The sequence below is a fragment of the Microcaecilia unicolor genome, chromosome 8, assembly GCF_901765095.1.
Source record: "Microcaecilia unicolor chromosome 8, aMicUni1.1, whole genome shotgun sequence".
Lineage (NCBI taxonomy): Eukaryota > Metazoa > Chordata > Amphibia > Gymnophiona > Siphonopidae > Microcaecilia > Microcaecilia unicolor.
In genome coordinates, this window is record NC_044038.1 from 202,610,329 (window position 1) to 202,627,077 (window position 16,749).

The 16,749-nt window shown below is 42.1% G+C and overlaps 1 protein-coding gene across 1 annotated transcript in view; it reads left to right on the top strand.

Annotated features, from left to right (window-relative positions):
• LAMA5 (laminin subunit alpha 5) overlaps positions 1–16,749 on the top strand; it is a 297,353-nt gene that overhangs the window by 235,042 nt on the left and 45,562 nt on the right. The window contains exons 57-62 of the mRNA XM_030212484.1: positions 408–510; positions 1,577–1,690; positions 4,967–5,146; positions 14,425–14,567; positions 15,886–16,071; positions 16,434–16,570. Coding sequence (XP_030068344.1) covers positions 408–510; positions 1,577–1,690; positions 4,967–5,146; positions 14,425–14,567; positions 15,886–16,071; positions 16,434–16,570 — 863 coding nt within the window. The remainder of the gene's footprint in view (positions 1–407; positions 511–1,576; positions 1,691–4,966; positions 5,147–14,424; positions 14,568–15,885; positions 16,072–16,433; positions 16,571–16,749) is intronic.

Below are 16,749 nucleotides of genomic sequence, written 5' to 3' on the forward strand. Positions count from 1 at the left end.
AGGCTTTTTGACTCCAGGGGTCTTCAGATGGCTGTTGCTCCAGTCACTTTCCTTGCTTCTTGTATAATCTTCATTCCCTGTTCTAAACGTGGATCTTTTCGTCTCTCTCTTGCCATTTTAAAATATTGTTTCCTTGTCCACCTGCTCCCCAATGTGACCAAGTACTTCCTGGCTCTTCCCCCCTCCCCCCCCCCCCACACACTTCGTGTAGTGTGCTCTTTGGTTTTTGCTCACTGTCAAAGGAGTCAAAGGAAGAACTTGTTCTTTGTTACATATACATCTCTCAAATCTTTTCAAGGGTAAAACACTCTGTCCCCGTTTCTTTAAAGATTATTCTTTCCATTGTGACGCAGTTGAGAGATTCTTGGAGCTGACGAGATCTGCCATCCTGTATTCCTCTATTGCAGAGTGTTGTGTCTGAAGACTTGGCCAAGAAAGCCAAAGACCTGAGGAAGAAAGGCGAAGCGCTTGTTGAAACTGTAAAAGTAGATGAAAGGAAATTAGGCAGTGGTAAGAGCAGGAATTTCATTTATTAATATTTATTTATCATATCTATAATGTACCCCTCTCTGGAACACTGTAGGGCAATTTAACAGTCAACAGGTAAATATTTATTCATGAAAAAAAATGTAATTATTCCCCCAAGTCAAAAGATTCCTCCTACCTCAGAAATATTCCGGCCCTGTGTGTGATAAAGACATTTTCATTTATGTCGAGTGTCAGTTGCCTGTGGCATTGTTAAGCTTTGTGCTGAACCAGAATGATATATAGTCAAAGGAAGGAGTGTGTGTGTGTGATTAGCCAGAACACCTCAAGGTTGCACTAACAACAACAATAATTGTCCAAGTAGGGCCTTATGAAATCTGCTTCAAAACTGACTAATAATTTCTCCTATTGTTTGTGAAAGACTAAATTCCACAAGAGAATTGCCTTTTTTCTTTTGGCCTCCAGCATTGTGGAATTCACTTCCTCAGGATCTATTGAATGAAACACAGATGGAACGTTTTTAAAAGGGTTAAAACCTTTTTATTTATTTTTTAAGGGGTAGCCTTTTCAGGATCATGATAGTTTCAAGCAGTATGGGTTGTAATTATTGGAAATGTGTTAATGTGTGTGTTAAGGGATGTTATTTATGTGGTGGTAGTTGTAGAAGCAGACAATACCTTTTATCCTCCCATTAACTGTGTCTGCTTCTACGACTGCCATTCTTTTGGGACTAGTGGATCACTTGCCTGTTTGTTTCCTGGGACCTTCCATATTATTTATGTGTACCATCCTTATTTGAGCCAGACCGTCTATTTTTAAACCGCTTTGATTGGGTTGTTACCTAGAAGGGCAGTTTATCAGATGTCATAAACAAAACCCTTCTAAATATGTCATTTTTCAAAGTTTGTCTTCCGTTTTCTAGCTTTTGAAGCCAGTTAGGGTGAACATCAGAAAGTTTGATCGGGTTAAATGGATTGAAAGATTGCTTATAATAGTAGTGAAAAGGTCCATCCTACTTTTCATTGTTGCTGAATGATGTTTACTAGAGAATCCTTGTCTAATAGACTGTATGCCTGTGTTTTTCTAATAGTCATTGAAGGGACCCTAAAAGCAGCCAAGGACAAACTAACAGATGGCAAAATGAAGAAAGAGCGCCTCCTAGATGATCTGAAATCAGTACAGAACAAGCTGGATACAGAGAGAAGTATGTCTGGGTACATTTCAGAGTCTGAGGTAGAGAATGACATGGGGACGGGGACCCACAGTAACCGCGGGGACGGGGACAGAACCCGCAGGGACAGATCCCACGAGGATAGGATGGGGACAGGGCAGGGATGGGGACAGAGGCCTGTGGGGTGTCACTTTCTACTTTGAAGCCTGTTAATGAAGTGGACTGTTATTTATGTTTGATTGATGCAGACAATATTTTTATTTTTTGGAAAAACAAGCTAACATGCTGGCCACGAGCTAGCAAAATTTGCATGGGGGATCCTGTACATCCTGCTACCAGCACAACTTCTAAGAAGACATCTTCTATTGCAGGAGGGACTGTGGAAGACAGGAGAGCTAGACTGAATCCTGAGACGTTGACTTCCTACTCATCCATAAATTAAAAATCATAACAGTGCTTCATAGGGCATATTTCTCCCTCTAGTGCATACAGAACAGGTTGTATTTTGTACCCCTGGACATTTTAACAGGGTGGATTAGGATTCCTTGTAGTAGAGAAGTCAGCTATTGTTGAGGTTGGAAGGGTAGAGGGTGGTGGTGGGGAAGGGTTTATTATAGTTGCTTATTGTTATTATTGTTTCTATTTGTAATTTATACACAACAGTTGCACAGCATATTGTTCCTTTTATACTTAATAAAAGATTTAAATATAAATCATAAGTGTTCAAGGCTTCTGCAGATGAGAACAGAGCCCATGGGGACAGGACAGGGACGGAGACAGGGCCTGCAGGGATAGGGATGGAGATGGGGCCTGCGGGGATGGGGTGGGGATGGAGACAGAGCCCACGGGGATGGGGCGGGGATGGGGACAGATTTTATCCCCGTGTCATTCTCTTGTCTGAGGCAAGAACTGTTTTTTTTTGGTTTGGATCCTTGTCTTCCTTGCAGTTAAAGTTATTATAAAATATTATTTGTAGAGCACAGATTCCATGATTTCTAGGTCCCTGCCCCAGATAGTTCATGTCCACTGTTAAAGCACAGTGATCTTGATTGACCTTTTCCCTTGAGCAAGGAGTGGTGGGGGAGGAATTTGAAAGGGTGCTGCTAAGTTTTCTAAATTTGTTCTAATTCTACTGCCAGTCATAATCCCTATCATTCAAGTAGGTAGTGGTTTCCATGAACTAGTTTATTGGAACTTAGAGAGCTCTGCTTCTGATGTCGTAGTGTTTTGAAAAAGGAATGGGATGGCCCAAGCTTCAGAGGAGGGAATCCCATGTGTGGCATAATAAAAATCTTATTAAAATCCAAAGATTTAAAGAAGCACGAGAAATGTATGAACTACACAAAATGCAGGGCATGTTGGCCAAACTTATCTTTTGAAGTGATTCATTGAGCTGTCTGACATTGTCCTTGGTAGTCTTATCTAAGTGGAGCAGGAGACATTTAAAAAAGGGATTTTTATTTAACTGAGCTCTTTCTTGAACATCTAGGTACATATGTGTGGACATAAAGAGTACAGATTACATAAGAATTTAGATTAGTCATACCTGGGTCAGACCAGTGGTCCATCTAGCCCAGTATCCTGCTTCCAACAGTGGCCAATGCAGGTCACAAGTACCTGGAAGAAACCCCAATTAGTAGCAACATTCCATGCTACCAATCCCAGGGCAAACAGTGGCTTCCCCCATGTCCATCTCAATACAGACTATGAACTTTTCTTCCAGGAACTCGTCCAAACCTTTTTTAAATCCAGATACGCTAACTGCTGTTACCACATTCTCTAGCAACAAGTTCCAGAGCTTACCTATTCTTTGAGTGAAAAATATTTCCTTCTGTGTGTTTTAAAAGTATTTCCATGTAGCTTCATTGAGTGTCACCTGATCTTTGTACTTTTTGAAAGAGTGAAAATTTGATTTATTTTTACTCCTTCTGCTCCACTCAGGATGTTATCCTCCCTCAGCCATCTCTTTTCCAAGCTGAAGAGGCCTAACCTCTTTAGCCTTTCCTCACATGGGAGGAGTTTCATCCCTTTTATCATTTTGGTTGCTCTTTCTAATTCCGCTATTGAGCTTATTTTCGAAAGAGATCGCCGGCCATCTTCCGACACAAATCGGGAGATGGCCGGTGATCTCCTGATCCCGGGCAAATCGGTATAATCGAAAGCCGATTTTAGCCAGCCCCAACTGCTTTTCGTCGTGGAGCTGGCCAACCTTCAAGGGAGGGTACAGAAGACGGGGCGGGACAGGGGCATGGTTAAGAGATAGCCGGCTTCACCCCATAATGGAAAAAAGATGGCCGGCTCAGACGAGCATTTCACCGGCTGCACTTGGTCCGTTTATTTTTAGGTCCAAGTCACAAAAAAGTGCCCCAATTGACCAGATGACCACCGGAGGGATGACCTCCCCTTACGCCCCCAGTGGTCACCAACCCCCTCCCACCCAAAAAAAAATGTTTTTTAAGTTTTTTGCCAGCCTGTATGCCAGCCTGAAATGTCATACCCAGCTCCCTGACAGCAGTATGCAGGTCCCTGGAGCAGTATTTAGTGGGTGCAGTGCACTTCAAGCAGGTGGACCCAGGCCCCTCCCCCCCCCCCCCCCCCCCCCCACCTGTTCCACTTGCGGTGGTTAATGTTGAGCCCTCCAAAACCCACTGTACCCACATTTAGTTGCCCCCCTTCACCCCTTATGGCTATCTTAATGGTGTAGAGTTGTGGGGAGTGGGGTTTGGCGGGGATTTGAGGGACTCAGTATCCAAGGTAAGGGAGCTATGCACTTGGGAGCTTTTTTTTTTTTTTTTTTAATTTCTAGAAGTACCCCCTAGGTGCCCGGTTGGTGTCCTGGCGTGTGAGGGGGGCCAGTGCACTACAAATGCTGGCTCCTCCCACGACCACATGCCTTGCATTTCACCGAGTTTGAGATGGCTGGGCCTGGTTTCCATTATGGCTGAAAAACGAAGCCGGACATCTCCTCAAAACCTGGCGATTGATTTAGCCGGCCCCAACCGTATTCGAAAATATGGTTGGCTCCGCCTTCTTGCGGAGCCGGCCCGAAGATGGCCTGCGCCGTTCGATTATGCCCCTCCCCGTCTGTTTTGAGATATGGCGACCAGAATTGAACGTTGTACTCAAGGTGAGATCGCACCATGGAGCGATATAGAGACATTATAACAATCTAGGTCTTATTTTGCATCGTTTTCCTAATAATTCCTAGCATCCTAGGATATCATATTTTGTCTCAAGAGTCCTCTGTGCTAATGACTTGGCCCCCTGAGATCCCTGGAGTGACCATTGAGTAATTATTTTCCTATGCAGGTGATGCAGCTGTTACCATTCAGGCTGCTAAGGCGGTAGCTGCGGAGGCGAATAGCACAGCTTCGAGACTGCAGAGCACACTTTCTGACATGAAAAAGAACCTGGAGGACTGGAAAGAGAAGTACGGAGACATCCGAAGCGAGGACATAGACCAGGTTATGCAAGAGGCAAAGATCTCAGGTATGTTAATTGCATCTCAGGTCTGCCATGGAGACTTATGGGATCCTTGGACTCTGCAGGGTGATGTTTTGGTTTGGTAACCATAAGTTATTCTAACTGGAGGAAATTTTTAGTGGTGGCAGCAACAGCAGTAGTTTAAATGCCAGTGCATAAGTAGGCATAGCTAGTTATCACTGTAGGTTACTGTTTGTTTGTTTGTTTGTTAGGATTTATTTACCATCTTTTTGAAGGAATTCACTCAAGGTGGTGTACAATAAGAATAAATCAAACATGAGCGATAGACAATTAGAGCAGTAAAAATATTCAAATAACAATACTAGTATACTACCTACAATGTCAATACAATACATAATAGAACATTTTAGTTGACAGTGTGGGTATAAGCAAAGATGGAACATACAGATAGGTAATAAGAGAGTAGAGGAGTTAGAAGTAAGGTGACTAATTTATGTTTCAAAATTTTTTTATGTTTCAACTATTTTTATTGACGATTCAGCATATTAAACATTTCCAACAAGTTCAATCTAGTTTCAACAATTTTTATTGATGACGAACGGATTCACATACAAAAACAAAAGAATGTCATCAGCAAAGCATACAAAGTAGCAATAACATAGCATAATCATCATCAACCTGTTGTTTTTAACCATTTCCCCCCTCCCCCCCCCCAGAGAACCCCCCTTTCCCCCCCTTTTTATGGTTCAGCAATTTCTATTGATGACCAACAAATTGATTTACCAACCAGAAACTCAATCAGATCATCATGCTCTTATTTAAGTCTCCGCCACCCTAGTTGCAATGGACTCAAATACAAATCAGTTCATGGATCCAGCTTCTCATATATAAGTACACAACTCTGGAATGCACTCCCCAAAACCGTGAAAAATATGTACGACCACCTCAACTTCCGGAAATCACTAACTTACCTGTTCGAAAAGGTATATCCTAATGACCCCAACTTTAATTATCTGAATCCAGCAACTCAAAGAAACCCAAACTTGTTATGAACTTAATGAACTTCATATAACTTTATACAACTTAATTACCTGAATCCAGCAACTCAAAGAAACCCAAATTTGTTATGAACTTAATGAACTTTATATAACGTCCCTTTCTATGTTTCTCTAATGTGTCTGTACATATCTATTTCATTTAAAATAACATCACTCTATATTTGTTTCTTCACTGGAGGAGGCTTTCGCCCCACGGCGCTATGTAAGCCACATTGAGCCTGCAAATAGGTGGGAAAATGTGGGATACAAATGTAACAAATAAATAAATAATATACAGAAACAAAGACGTATCATTACCAAAGCATCCAAAATATCAATAGCAAGATATAACCGTCATCAACCTGTAATTTTTGTAACCATTTCCCCACTTCCTCCCCCCCCCCCCAGAAATTCCCCCTTCCCATCCCCATTCCTCCTCTCCTTTATAATTAACTTCCAATATCTCCAACAGTCGAGTGAAGGATCAACTAAACCAACAAATAACCTCCTCCTCCTCCCGGACCCAATTAGTTGCTTAACTCCAATATGAGCAATCCTAAACCCCCAACCCTTACCCCCCTTCCTCCCCCCCAACTGACCTCTCTCACTCCATCCCTCATTCATACCAACCCATAGTAACCCAAGAGCCTGTACTCTGATAGCCCCTGCCCCCCCCCCCCCCCCCCAGAGAGGTAAATTAAGGTATACTAGGTATATTATCCCAGATGCCTGAAGCTAAATTAAATTGAGTACTAGACTGCGACCCCGAGCATTTAGATTTTGTAGATAGGGATTCCAAGTTTGTATAAAACATTGTTTACATTTGGGGGAACCCTTCACATCTCTTGCTTCCCAAGTCACCATCAAATGGACCTGATTCCTCCATTGCCAGAACAATAGCGCCTCCTGCGACGTCCAACACTGTAGTATACTTTTCCTTGCTACCAGACACATTTTACGACACATTAAACTACCAAATTTAGACAGATTAGAAAAAGCTTTGGGTTTATCTAGAACAAATTGTTCCAATGTTCCTTGAATATTCACCTCTAACAACTGAATCAAGAATCGCTTGACTTGTAACCAAAAATCACAGATATTCGAACACAGCCAAAAAGCATGATTAAATTTGTGAGGGGCTTGTCCACATTTGTAAGGTGACTAATTATTTTTTTTATCATCTATTTGGATTTCTCACAATTACAGAGAAAAACACTGTCCATATCAATGGACAAACCAGCAAAAAGCATTAATCGTTGTATCTCTCATACCACATCACCATTATTTATATATAACATATGCCATTATCTGGCAATTAGTCAAAACACATGAGACCTCCATCACATCCTCCATCCCTACCCCCCACCCTCCCACTCCCCCAACCAAAACAGAAAAAAACATGTTAAACATAGGAGGAAGCTAAATACATCAGGTCAAACACATTAATTTGTACAAGGTACTGTATTAAGCCCATAGATATCATAATACAAAGTTGCCATTTAATATTTAGATAACCCAACCATCCTACCCCTTATACATTCAAGAGCAGGCTACACTCCTTGTATATAAGCATAGACCAATAGGGTTCCCAAACATCCTGGAAAGGTTTCCACTGTGATTCAGGTCTGTTACCCACTAACTTGAAAAGTGCCATATCAAACAACAGTGAACACCACATTGATAACTGGGGAACAATGTGCATTCGCCATTGGGCAAGAATGACTTTTCTAGCCAAAAGTAAGGTCTTTGCCACTTAAAGATGCGCGTCCGACTCCACCTGCAGTTGTGTCCCATCCTGGAATAAAAAGCCCGCAGGATGGAGCAGAATCTTCCTCCCGAGACACCTGGACAAAAAACTCCTCACCCCTTCCCAAAAGACTTGAGGTTTTTTTTGTTACATTTGTACCCTGTGCTTTCCCACTCATGGCAGGCTCAATGTGGCTTACATGGGGCAATAGAGGGTTAAGTGACTTGCCCAGAGACACAAGGAGCTGCCTGTGCTGGGAATTGAACTCAGTTCCTCAGTTCCCCAGAACCAAAGTCCACCACCCTAACCACTAGACCACTCCTCCACTCCTTTTGCAAGCCCAGAACATATGGCCTAGTGTAGCCCCATCTGCCCACATTTGGGACATCTGCCTGATTCAGCAAACCGGGCTTTAAAAGCCCTCCAAGGAGCAATATAGGTTTGTAATAAAAATTTATATTCCTGTTGTCTATGAAGCATATTTATAGATGTTTTGGCAATATATAATTCCCCCGAAAGCCAGCCCTGACCATAACCGCAAGCCATGGCTAGTCTCTCAGCTAAAATTTTCGCTAACAATTTAACATCTACATTTATGAGAAAGATAGGTCTATAGGACTCTGGCTGTAAAGGGTCCTTCCCTGGCGTGGGCAAGACCGTAATCAATGCTTGGTTGGACCACTGAGGGAAAAAAACCCCTCTGTATAGCTGTGTCAAAGTAAGCTTCCAAGAGACCCATCACTCCCGTATTTAAGATTTTATAAAATTCTCCGCTGAACCCATCAGGCCCAGGCGACTTATGCAACTTCAAACTCTTTATAGCTCTCTGTATTTCAGGCCCAGATAAGGGCTCATTCAATTTAGTTTTTTCCTCGTCCGATAAACACGGGCCTCCACAAGTATGTAGGAAAGAATCTATTTTCTCCTGCTGTTCTCTGCCCTCTGCCTCTATACAGAGAACTATAGAATTGGGCAAAGAGTGTCTCTAGTTCTTTTGCTCAGTCACAATCTGACCCTGCGGATCTTGAAGCGCAGATATTGCAGTTAGCCCAGTCCAGCTTTTTGTAAGATTCGCCAAAAGTTTACCAGGTTTATTTCCAAATCTAAAAGGACGAAACTTATAATAGAAAATATTTTTCTGAGCCTGCTCCTGGAAAAGGTTATTCAAAGCCGCCTGCGCCTGTTCTAGAGAGTGCCTACATGCCACAATTGGATGTGTCCGCATCCGCCTCTTTAACATTCTAATTCTCCTTCCTAAATCAATCATACGACTGGCTTGTTTTTTCTGCTTGATAACAAAGGATATAATATCTCCTCTAATCACTGCCTTTCCTGCATCCCATGTCAAAATCGGATCTGAGACATGTTCTTTATTATTATTGAGAAATTCCTCCCACTTTTGGGTAAGATATCATCTAAAGACTTGGTCTGTGTAAAGATGGGCCGGGAATCGCCACCTCTTTTCCCCTCCCCGGGACCTCCCAGATCTACAATTATATAGATAGGTGGGTGATCTGAAATCACTAAGGGTCCAATTTCCGCCTTCTCTATCTTATGGAACAAGTCTTTAGAGACAAATATATAGTCTATTCGGGACTGTGTTGCATGGGCCTTGGAGACGTGTGTAAAATCTCTCTCTTGTGGATGCAACGTTCTCCATGGGTCCACCAAATCTAAACTATTTATTTATTTATTTGTAACATTTGTATCCCACATTTTTCCACCCATTAGCAGGCTCAATGTGGCTTACAAAATACCGTAAAGGCGAATGCCAAGTCCGGTAGGGGTAAACAAATATAGATTGAAATAGGGGTCAGGTAAGGTTAGGGTCTAAGGTATAATAAGGATCAACGATAATAAGGAATATATAATGTCCAATACGATCTAAGGTTATGTTGTGTTGCAGAGTTGAAGCATTTAAGTAGGGTCAGTGGGATAGGCCTTGCAAAACAGGTAAGTCTTTAATGATCTCCTGAAGTTAAGATGGTCGTAAATCGTTTTCACAGTCTTTGGTAGTGCATTCCACATTTGTGTGCCTAAATAGGAGAAATTGGATGCATAGGTTGATTTATATCACGTAAAAATACCCCTAGGCCTAGATCTTTGTGTCCCAGCAGTAGTATCTAGATTCGAATGCAAGATAGCATTGAAATCACCCAGAAGAATTTTAGGTCAAGTTTGCTATTATATTCCTAAAAAAGATCGTTTGTGCAGCATTAGGTGCATAGATTGAGACTAGAGTGATGTTAGAGTGATTTAGTTTCCCCTCCACTATGACAAACCTCCCCTCTGTGTCCTTGGTGACCCTGTGTTGAATGAAGGGCACCGATTTACGAATCAATATGGCTACCCCCGCCTTACTTTTAGGTGCAGAAGCATAATAACATTGAGCCACCCATGACCTTCTTAATTTCTGATGTTCAATATCATTAAGTTTAGTTTCCTGCATTCCCACAATATCAGCTTTGTGCCTTCCCAGGTACTGCAAAATCTCAGATCTTTTTATTGGTGAGCTAACACCCGACACAATTCCAGGTGTAATTACCATTATAGAATACTAGTGTAGGTCCACAGTTATGTGCCCAACCTTAGGCGTGAGCATGTATGCTAGTTCAATGGCTGATATAAATGCGCATGCGTAACTGATAGCATTCTATGTATAAATCTTATGTATTGAAAACAGATAGCAACATACCAAAACAGTACCAATTATGTACGCAACAAATGTAAACTATCAAAGAAATAGAAAGCTGCACACATAAGAGAAACTAAGTCTCTAATGATCCCCTTCATCCCTCCTATCCCACCTCCGCCCAACCCCCCTTCTCTCCCGCATTCTGTAACCTGTCAGTGTAAGTGCTAGGCACACACTTGACCCTCCCATGCTCCTCCCAGGTCCACGCCCTCTTACAGTTGTGCACTGTGTCAATTATAGGTTGTTAATGCCAGTTAGTAGCTAATTGAAAAATTAAGTTACACATATAACCAGGGCTTAATTGGTGCTGGAATATGGCATTCTGGCACTTCTTTGGGCTCAGGAAGTGACATCAGCACCCATGAGTTCCCTCTTCCCCCTCCCCGCGGTCAGTCTTCTCACCCTTTTGCTTTTTTTTTAATGCCTGATGACTAGATGCTGAGCTACAAAGGTGGAGGGCAGGGAATTGCTGAACAATATGTGAGAGGCCATAAGGAGTTGTCAAAGAGATGAGAGAGAGGAGAGTGCTGAGTACAGAGGGAAAATGTGGTAATAGGGAATGACAAGGGAATAGGAGAATGAGGAAGGAGTGAGATCGGAAATAAAGTAAGGACTGAGCGAAGGAGATAGAAAGTTGATAAGTATATGAAAAGTAAAAAGAAGCATTTGGAGAACTGGAGGGTGAGAAAGAGGGGGAAATAGAGTAAGGACTGAGCGAAGGAGATAGAAAGTTGATAAGTATATGAAAAGTAAAAAGAAGCATTTGGAGAACTGGAGGGTGAGAAAGAGGGTGCAATTTGGATGGACCGAAAGGCAGAAAAGAAAGGGAGGAAAGAGCTAAAAGGGAGAGAGAAATATGTCAGAAACGCACGTGAGGGAATAGAAGAAGACAGGAGGAGCGAAGAGAAAGAACAGATAGAGAAAGCTGGAAGAAGACAGACAGGAAAGCAGAAGAGAGAAATTCTCTAGGACCAAAATATTTGGAAAAATAAAATGCCCAGACTACAAAGGTAGGAAAAAAAAGTGTTTTTATTCCGAATTTATGAACTGGAATATGTTAGTTTTGGGAAATGTGCATCGCGGATATCTTTGTATTGTGTTCAATACAAGAGTAAATGAATTTGTTATTATTTTTCCAGTGTTGAGTGCTGAGTTTTGACTTCTTGGGGTTACCAGTTAAATTTTTGTTTTCATAATTCTGTTTCTAATTTGTGATCTCTGTTTGATGAGGATCTGCCTTTCACTGTGTTTTGCCTGTGACAGAGGCAAAATACATGTTGTTTGCATGTAATCTGTGTAGACATCTATACAAATCCCACTTATTCTCTTTGACCAGTAAGTAGTAAGTGTATTGGTGTTCTGTGGCCCAGTGTAATATTTGTAGTGTTGCCTATTCATAGGTAGGAGTGTTGCTGTTTGAATCTTAGGAATTAATACCACTGTTGTATGTGAGGTTTGCTACATGTGTGGTGAGTTGGAATTTTTTTCAGGTTTTGTATTTTATAGTGTGCCTGGTAGTGGAGAGATTTATGTTGCTGTTGCTTAGATAAAAGAAGTCGTGGGAAACTGATGAGGGCTGTTCAAAAACAAATCTTGGTTTACTTCCAAGGGTTAATGTCCTTCTTGTTGCTGGGAAGAGGTTCGAGTTTTGTGGATGTAGAGCATGTTTACATTTAAAACAAGAGCTGCTATACTATGTCAGACCAAAGGTCTTTGGAAATTTAAGCATTCCTCTGTCCCAACCCAGCTACTTTGCTCTGCAATGGCAAAAGGAAGCAAGTAATCTGTTATGTGTTGTGTTTGAGCCATACAATAAACATGATTTAAACATAAAAATAGGCACTTGCTTCCTTTTGCCATTGCAGGGCACTACTCCTTCAAGCCACCCTGCTGCCAAAAATTTCTGAGGAGAACAGTATGGTATCAAACATGTAAATGTTGAGAAAACCACTGATTAGTCCAAGATTTTGTTCATAAGTTTGCAAATTTGTTCTACTGTGGGTGACATTCCTTAATAATATGTTTTTAAAATTAAATATATGAATTTTCCAAGTATATGTACATACCAGCTTCCTTTTAATCCACAAATGAAGTATTGTGTATGTAGGGGTAAGATCACTTCCAGTCATGGCCCCACCCACTTCTCGTCATGGCCCTGCCCCATCCTGCCTCCAGTTTCACTTACTTTTTGTCTACAAATTAAGCCCTGCAGATAACTGACACTATTCTATAACTTGCACATACAATTTGGCACACAAGATTATAGAATTGTGGAGATTATTTATTTATTTATTTATTTATTTGTAGCATTTGTATCCCACATTTTCCCACCGATTTGTAGGCTCAATGTGGCTTACATTTGCCGTAATGGCGGTTGCCATTTCCTGGTAACAGAATTACAAAAGGCATTGCATTAGGTGCATACATACATGGTAAAGAAGAATACGTTATGGTATTGCATATTATTTCATGAGTGAAAGATAGGATTGTAGTATACATTAGTTCATCGACTATAGAGAGACCATAATCGACATAAGGAATGAAGTGGTAGTGCTTGATCATTATTAACAAAGAGGTTATTCATTCAAGTGAAAAAGAGTGGTTTTCTAGTTCACGTGCAGTCTTATTATTTAGTGTTGAGGATGGATGTTATTGGTATGCCTTCTTGAACAGTTCAGTTTTCAGTAGCCTTCGGAAGATAAGTCTTGCGTTGTTTTTATGGCCTTCGGTAGTGCATTCCATAGTTGTGTGCAGATGTAGGAGAAACTGGTTGCGTATGTGGATTTATATTTTAGCCCTTTACAGTTGGGGTAATGGAGATTGAGGAGTGAGCGTGCTGATCTTTTTGCGTTCCTAATAGGCAAGTCTATAAGGTCTGACATATAAGCCGGGGTGAGTTCTGCCACTGTTGTCTGTTTAGTTTAGGCCTAAACTAAATGTGTTAATATTTATAGTGGCTGAATTTCATTGCTGTATGGATAATTTGATGTTGCCCTCACTGTACTCTAACTCCATCGTTCCATTATACAGGTAGTTGCAGAGCAGACACACGTATTTTCAGTTCTCCACTGTCTGGGTAGCAGTTGAAAATCCACCGATAGCAGAGTTGTATGCTTAATGACCACTGGTGGATGTATAAACTTCATTTGAAAATTAACCTCATTATTTTTAGCCTATTAAGCGAGGCTTCAATAGCAGGATTTGCCTGTCAGCTGTGAAAACCCAGCATTTCAAAGTACTCTAGGTCAGTGATTATCAATCGTTTTGCAGCTATGATCCCATGATTGCATCCAGATAAAATTGTGTGACTCCCTCCCCCCCCCCCCCCCCCCCCCCCCCAGAGTAACAGAATGATGATACACCTATGGGGAGCCCACCCATATCATGACCCCAAAGATAGGTTTTGTGACCCCCAGTTTGAGAAGCTGTGCTCTAGGGCCTGTGTAGCACACATCACCATCTTTTGGGCTTAGTGTTTAATTAATCCCCGTTATCCATTGCAGTATCTAGATTAACACTGCGGTTTGGTTGATTTTCTCTCATGCTCTTTTATATGCCCTGTAGACTCCATATAACAGGGCCATTGGGATCCAAGGTATTTGGCCATGTTATATGTGAATCCCTATTCTCATGTTAACGGTGTAATATGTATTAACACACATACAAAAAAAAAAAGATTCCCACCCTTGACTGTATTGTAAGATGCTGCATTACATGGGATCCACAGTGCATATTTGTGGGAATCCCCCCTCCCCCACTGAACAGCTGTGATCCCTTAGACCTTACAGCAGTCTCCCTGTCTTTTCTTTCCCTTGTGTTTGGCTTTTGGCTTGCAATTAACCAGTTTCCAGCCTGGAGAGCACCATCCCACAGCTACTAGAGAAGCTGAGCAGCCTTGAGGACCGCAGGAACCAGAATGCCAGTGTTTCCAGTAAGATCTTGCATATCCGCCAGCTGATATCCCAGGCCAGAAATGCTGCAAGCAAGGTGAGTGTCAGCTGTGGAGCTGTGCAAGAAGGGGGTGTTTGTCTTTCTGGCTCGAACCGAAGTCAACAATCCACAAATGACACGAGGATAAAATTTGTCCCCATCACCGCCCTGTCCCCATGAGTTCTGTCTCCATCCCCACCCCATCCCCGCTGGTCCTGTCTCCATCCCCGTCCCGTCCCCACAGGCCCTGTCTCCGTCCCCGCTCAATCCATGCAGGTTCTGTCCCCGTCCCTGCCCCGTCCCCATGAGCTCTGTTCTCATCTGCAGAAGCCTCGACTACTTATGATTTTATATTTAAATCTTTTTATTAAAGTATAAAAAGGAACAAAATGCTTTCCAACTGTTGTGTATAAATTACAACTAGAAAACAATAATAACAATGAGCAACTATAATAAACCCTCCCACCACCACCACCCTTTACCCTTCCAACCCCAACAATAGCTGACTTCTACTACCCCAAGGAATCCTAATCCACCCTGTTAAAATGTCCAGGGTTACAAAACACAGCCTGTTCTGTATGCCCTAGAGGGGAGAAATATGCCCTATGAAGCACTGTTATGATTTTTTAATTTATGGATGAATAAGAAGTCAACAGTCTCAGGATTCAGTCTAGCTCTCCTGTCTTCCACAGTCCATCCTGCAATAGAAGATGTCTTCTTAGAAGATGTGCTGGTAGCAGGATATACAGGATCCCCCATTCAAATTTTGCTAGCTGTGGCCAGTTTGCTTGTTTTTCCAAAAAATAAAAATATTCTCGTCTGCATTAATCAAACATAAATAACAGTCCCTGCCCTGTCCCCATGGGCTCTGTCTCTGTCACCACTGTTACTGCGAGTCCCCGTCCCCACGTCATTCTCTACTTCCAACCTCATGCACAGAGCCACTGTCAGGCTTACAAAAGGGGTTGCCTTAGATTCCAGCACCATGTCTAGCTTCCTTCTGAATGTTTTATTTTTCAGTGTAATATTATGGGCTCCTGTCTTCCTTTGTCACTTGAATCTTAGAGGTTTCCTTCTCCACTAAAGAAACTTAGAGGGACCTTCTCCACTAACTTTGTTCTATGGCCTTACAGAAACAGCTGTAAAGCAACTTTGGAGTTGGAAATATGACTGGGTTGGCAGCAGATGAAAAGCCAGGAAGAGAGCCACTCTCTTCTACAGTGCAGGGTGAGGGGTGGAGGAAAAAGTAAACAGCAAAAAGGCTGGGGATTGAAGTGGATGGGGAGCGAAGTAGGAGCTGGGAGCATACATTTTCTTGCCTGTACCTGACACTAAAATGCTCAGTTACAGCTCTGCTTTGTCATCCCATGCTCAGGTGAAGGTACCCATGAAGTTTAATGGCACTTCAGGCGTGCGGGTTAGAACGCCTAGCAACGTGCGGGATTTGGCAGCCTACACATCCCTCAAGTTCTATATCCAAAACCTTGAGCCAAAATCCAAGCAGAAGCATCAGCCAGTGGAAACTGCTGGCTACTTTGTTCTCTACCTCGGCCACCATGATGTAAGTTAACTTTCAGCGTTCCGCGCTAGCTCTGTTCATGTCTGTCTGAGTTCACTTTGTTGCTTCCCTCTATGTGAGCTCTGTTCAGTGTTATCCTTTAGAACTAGAGGCTCAGATTGTATGTATTATGTAAAGAGTAGAAGGGAATTTTCTATACCTTCTGCGAAGCTGATGAAGGCTAGTGAAGGTGATGGTTGTTTGAAAGATGAGGGGAGTTGAAAAGTGTGAGCTCTGGTCCCACTGGCTGCTCTTTTCTTTGACTTCTGTTATATCGATGTTTGACGCATAGATTAAACTGTAAAACTGAGCTGTTGGTTCGGCTCCATGCTTCTGTTCATTGAAGGCCTGCTATGCCCATCCAGGCCTCCGGAGATTACATGGGTGTTATGATGAAAGATGCAAAACTCCACTGGGTGTATAAACTGGGAGATGAAGAGCCAACGGTTCTCACCATCGATGAAATTATCAGTGAGCAGTTTGCGGCCATCAGTATTGAAAGGTAACAAGGTGACTTTGAAGGACAGCAAAAAGGTTGAGCCCTTTGCATGGATTCCCAAGCTATCAAATGATTTTGGCCAATCCATTTGTTTTTTTTGCCTAAACTTTCTGGGGCTTATAATCCTGAAATTATCAAAGAGTCAGCCTTCAAATCCCACAGCAGGTCACAAGGATGGGTTT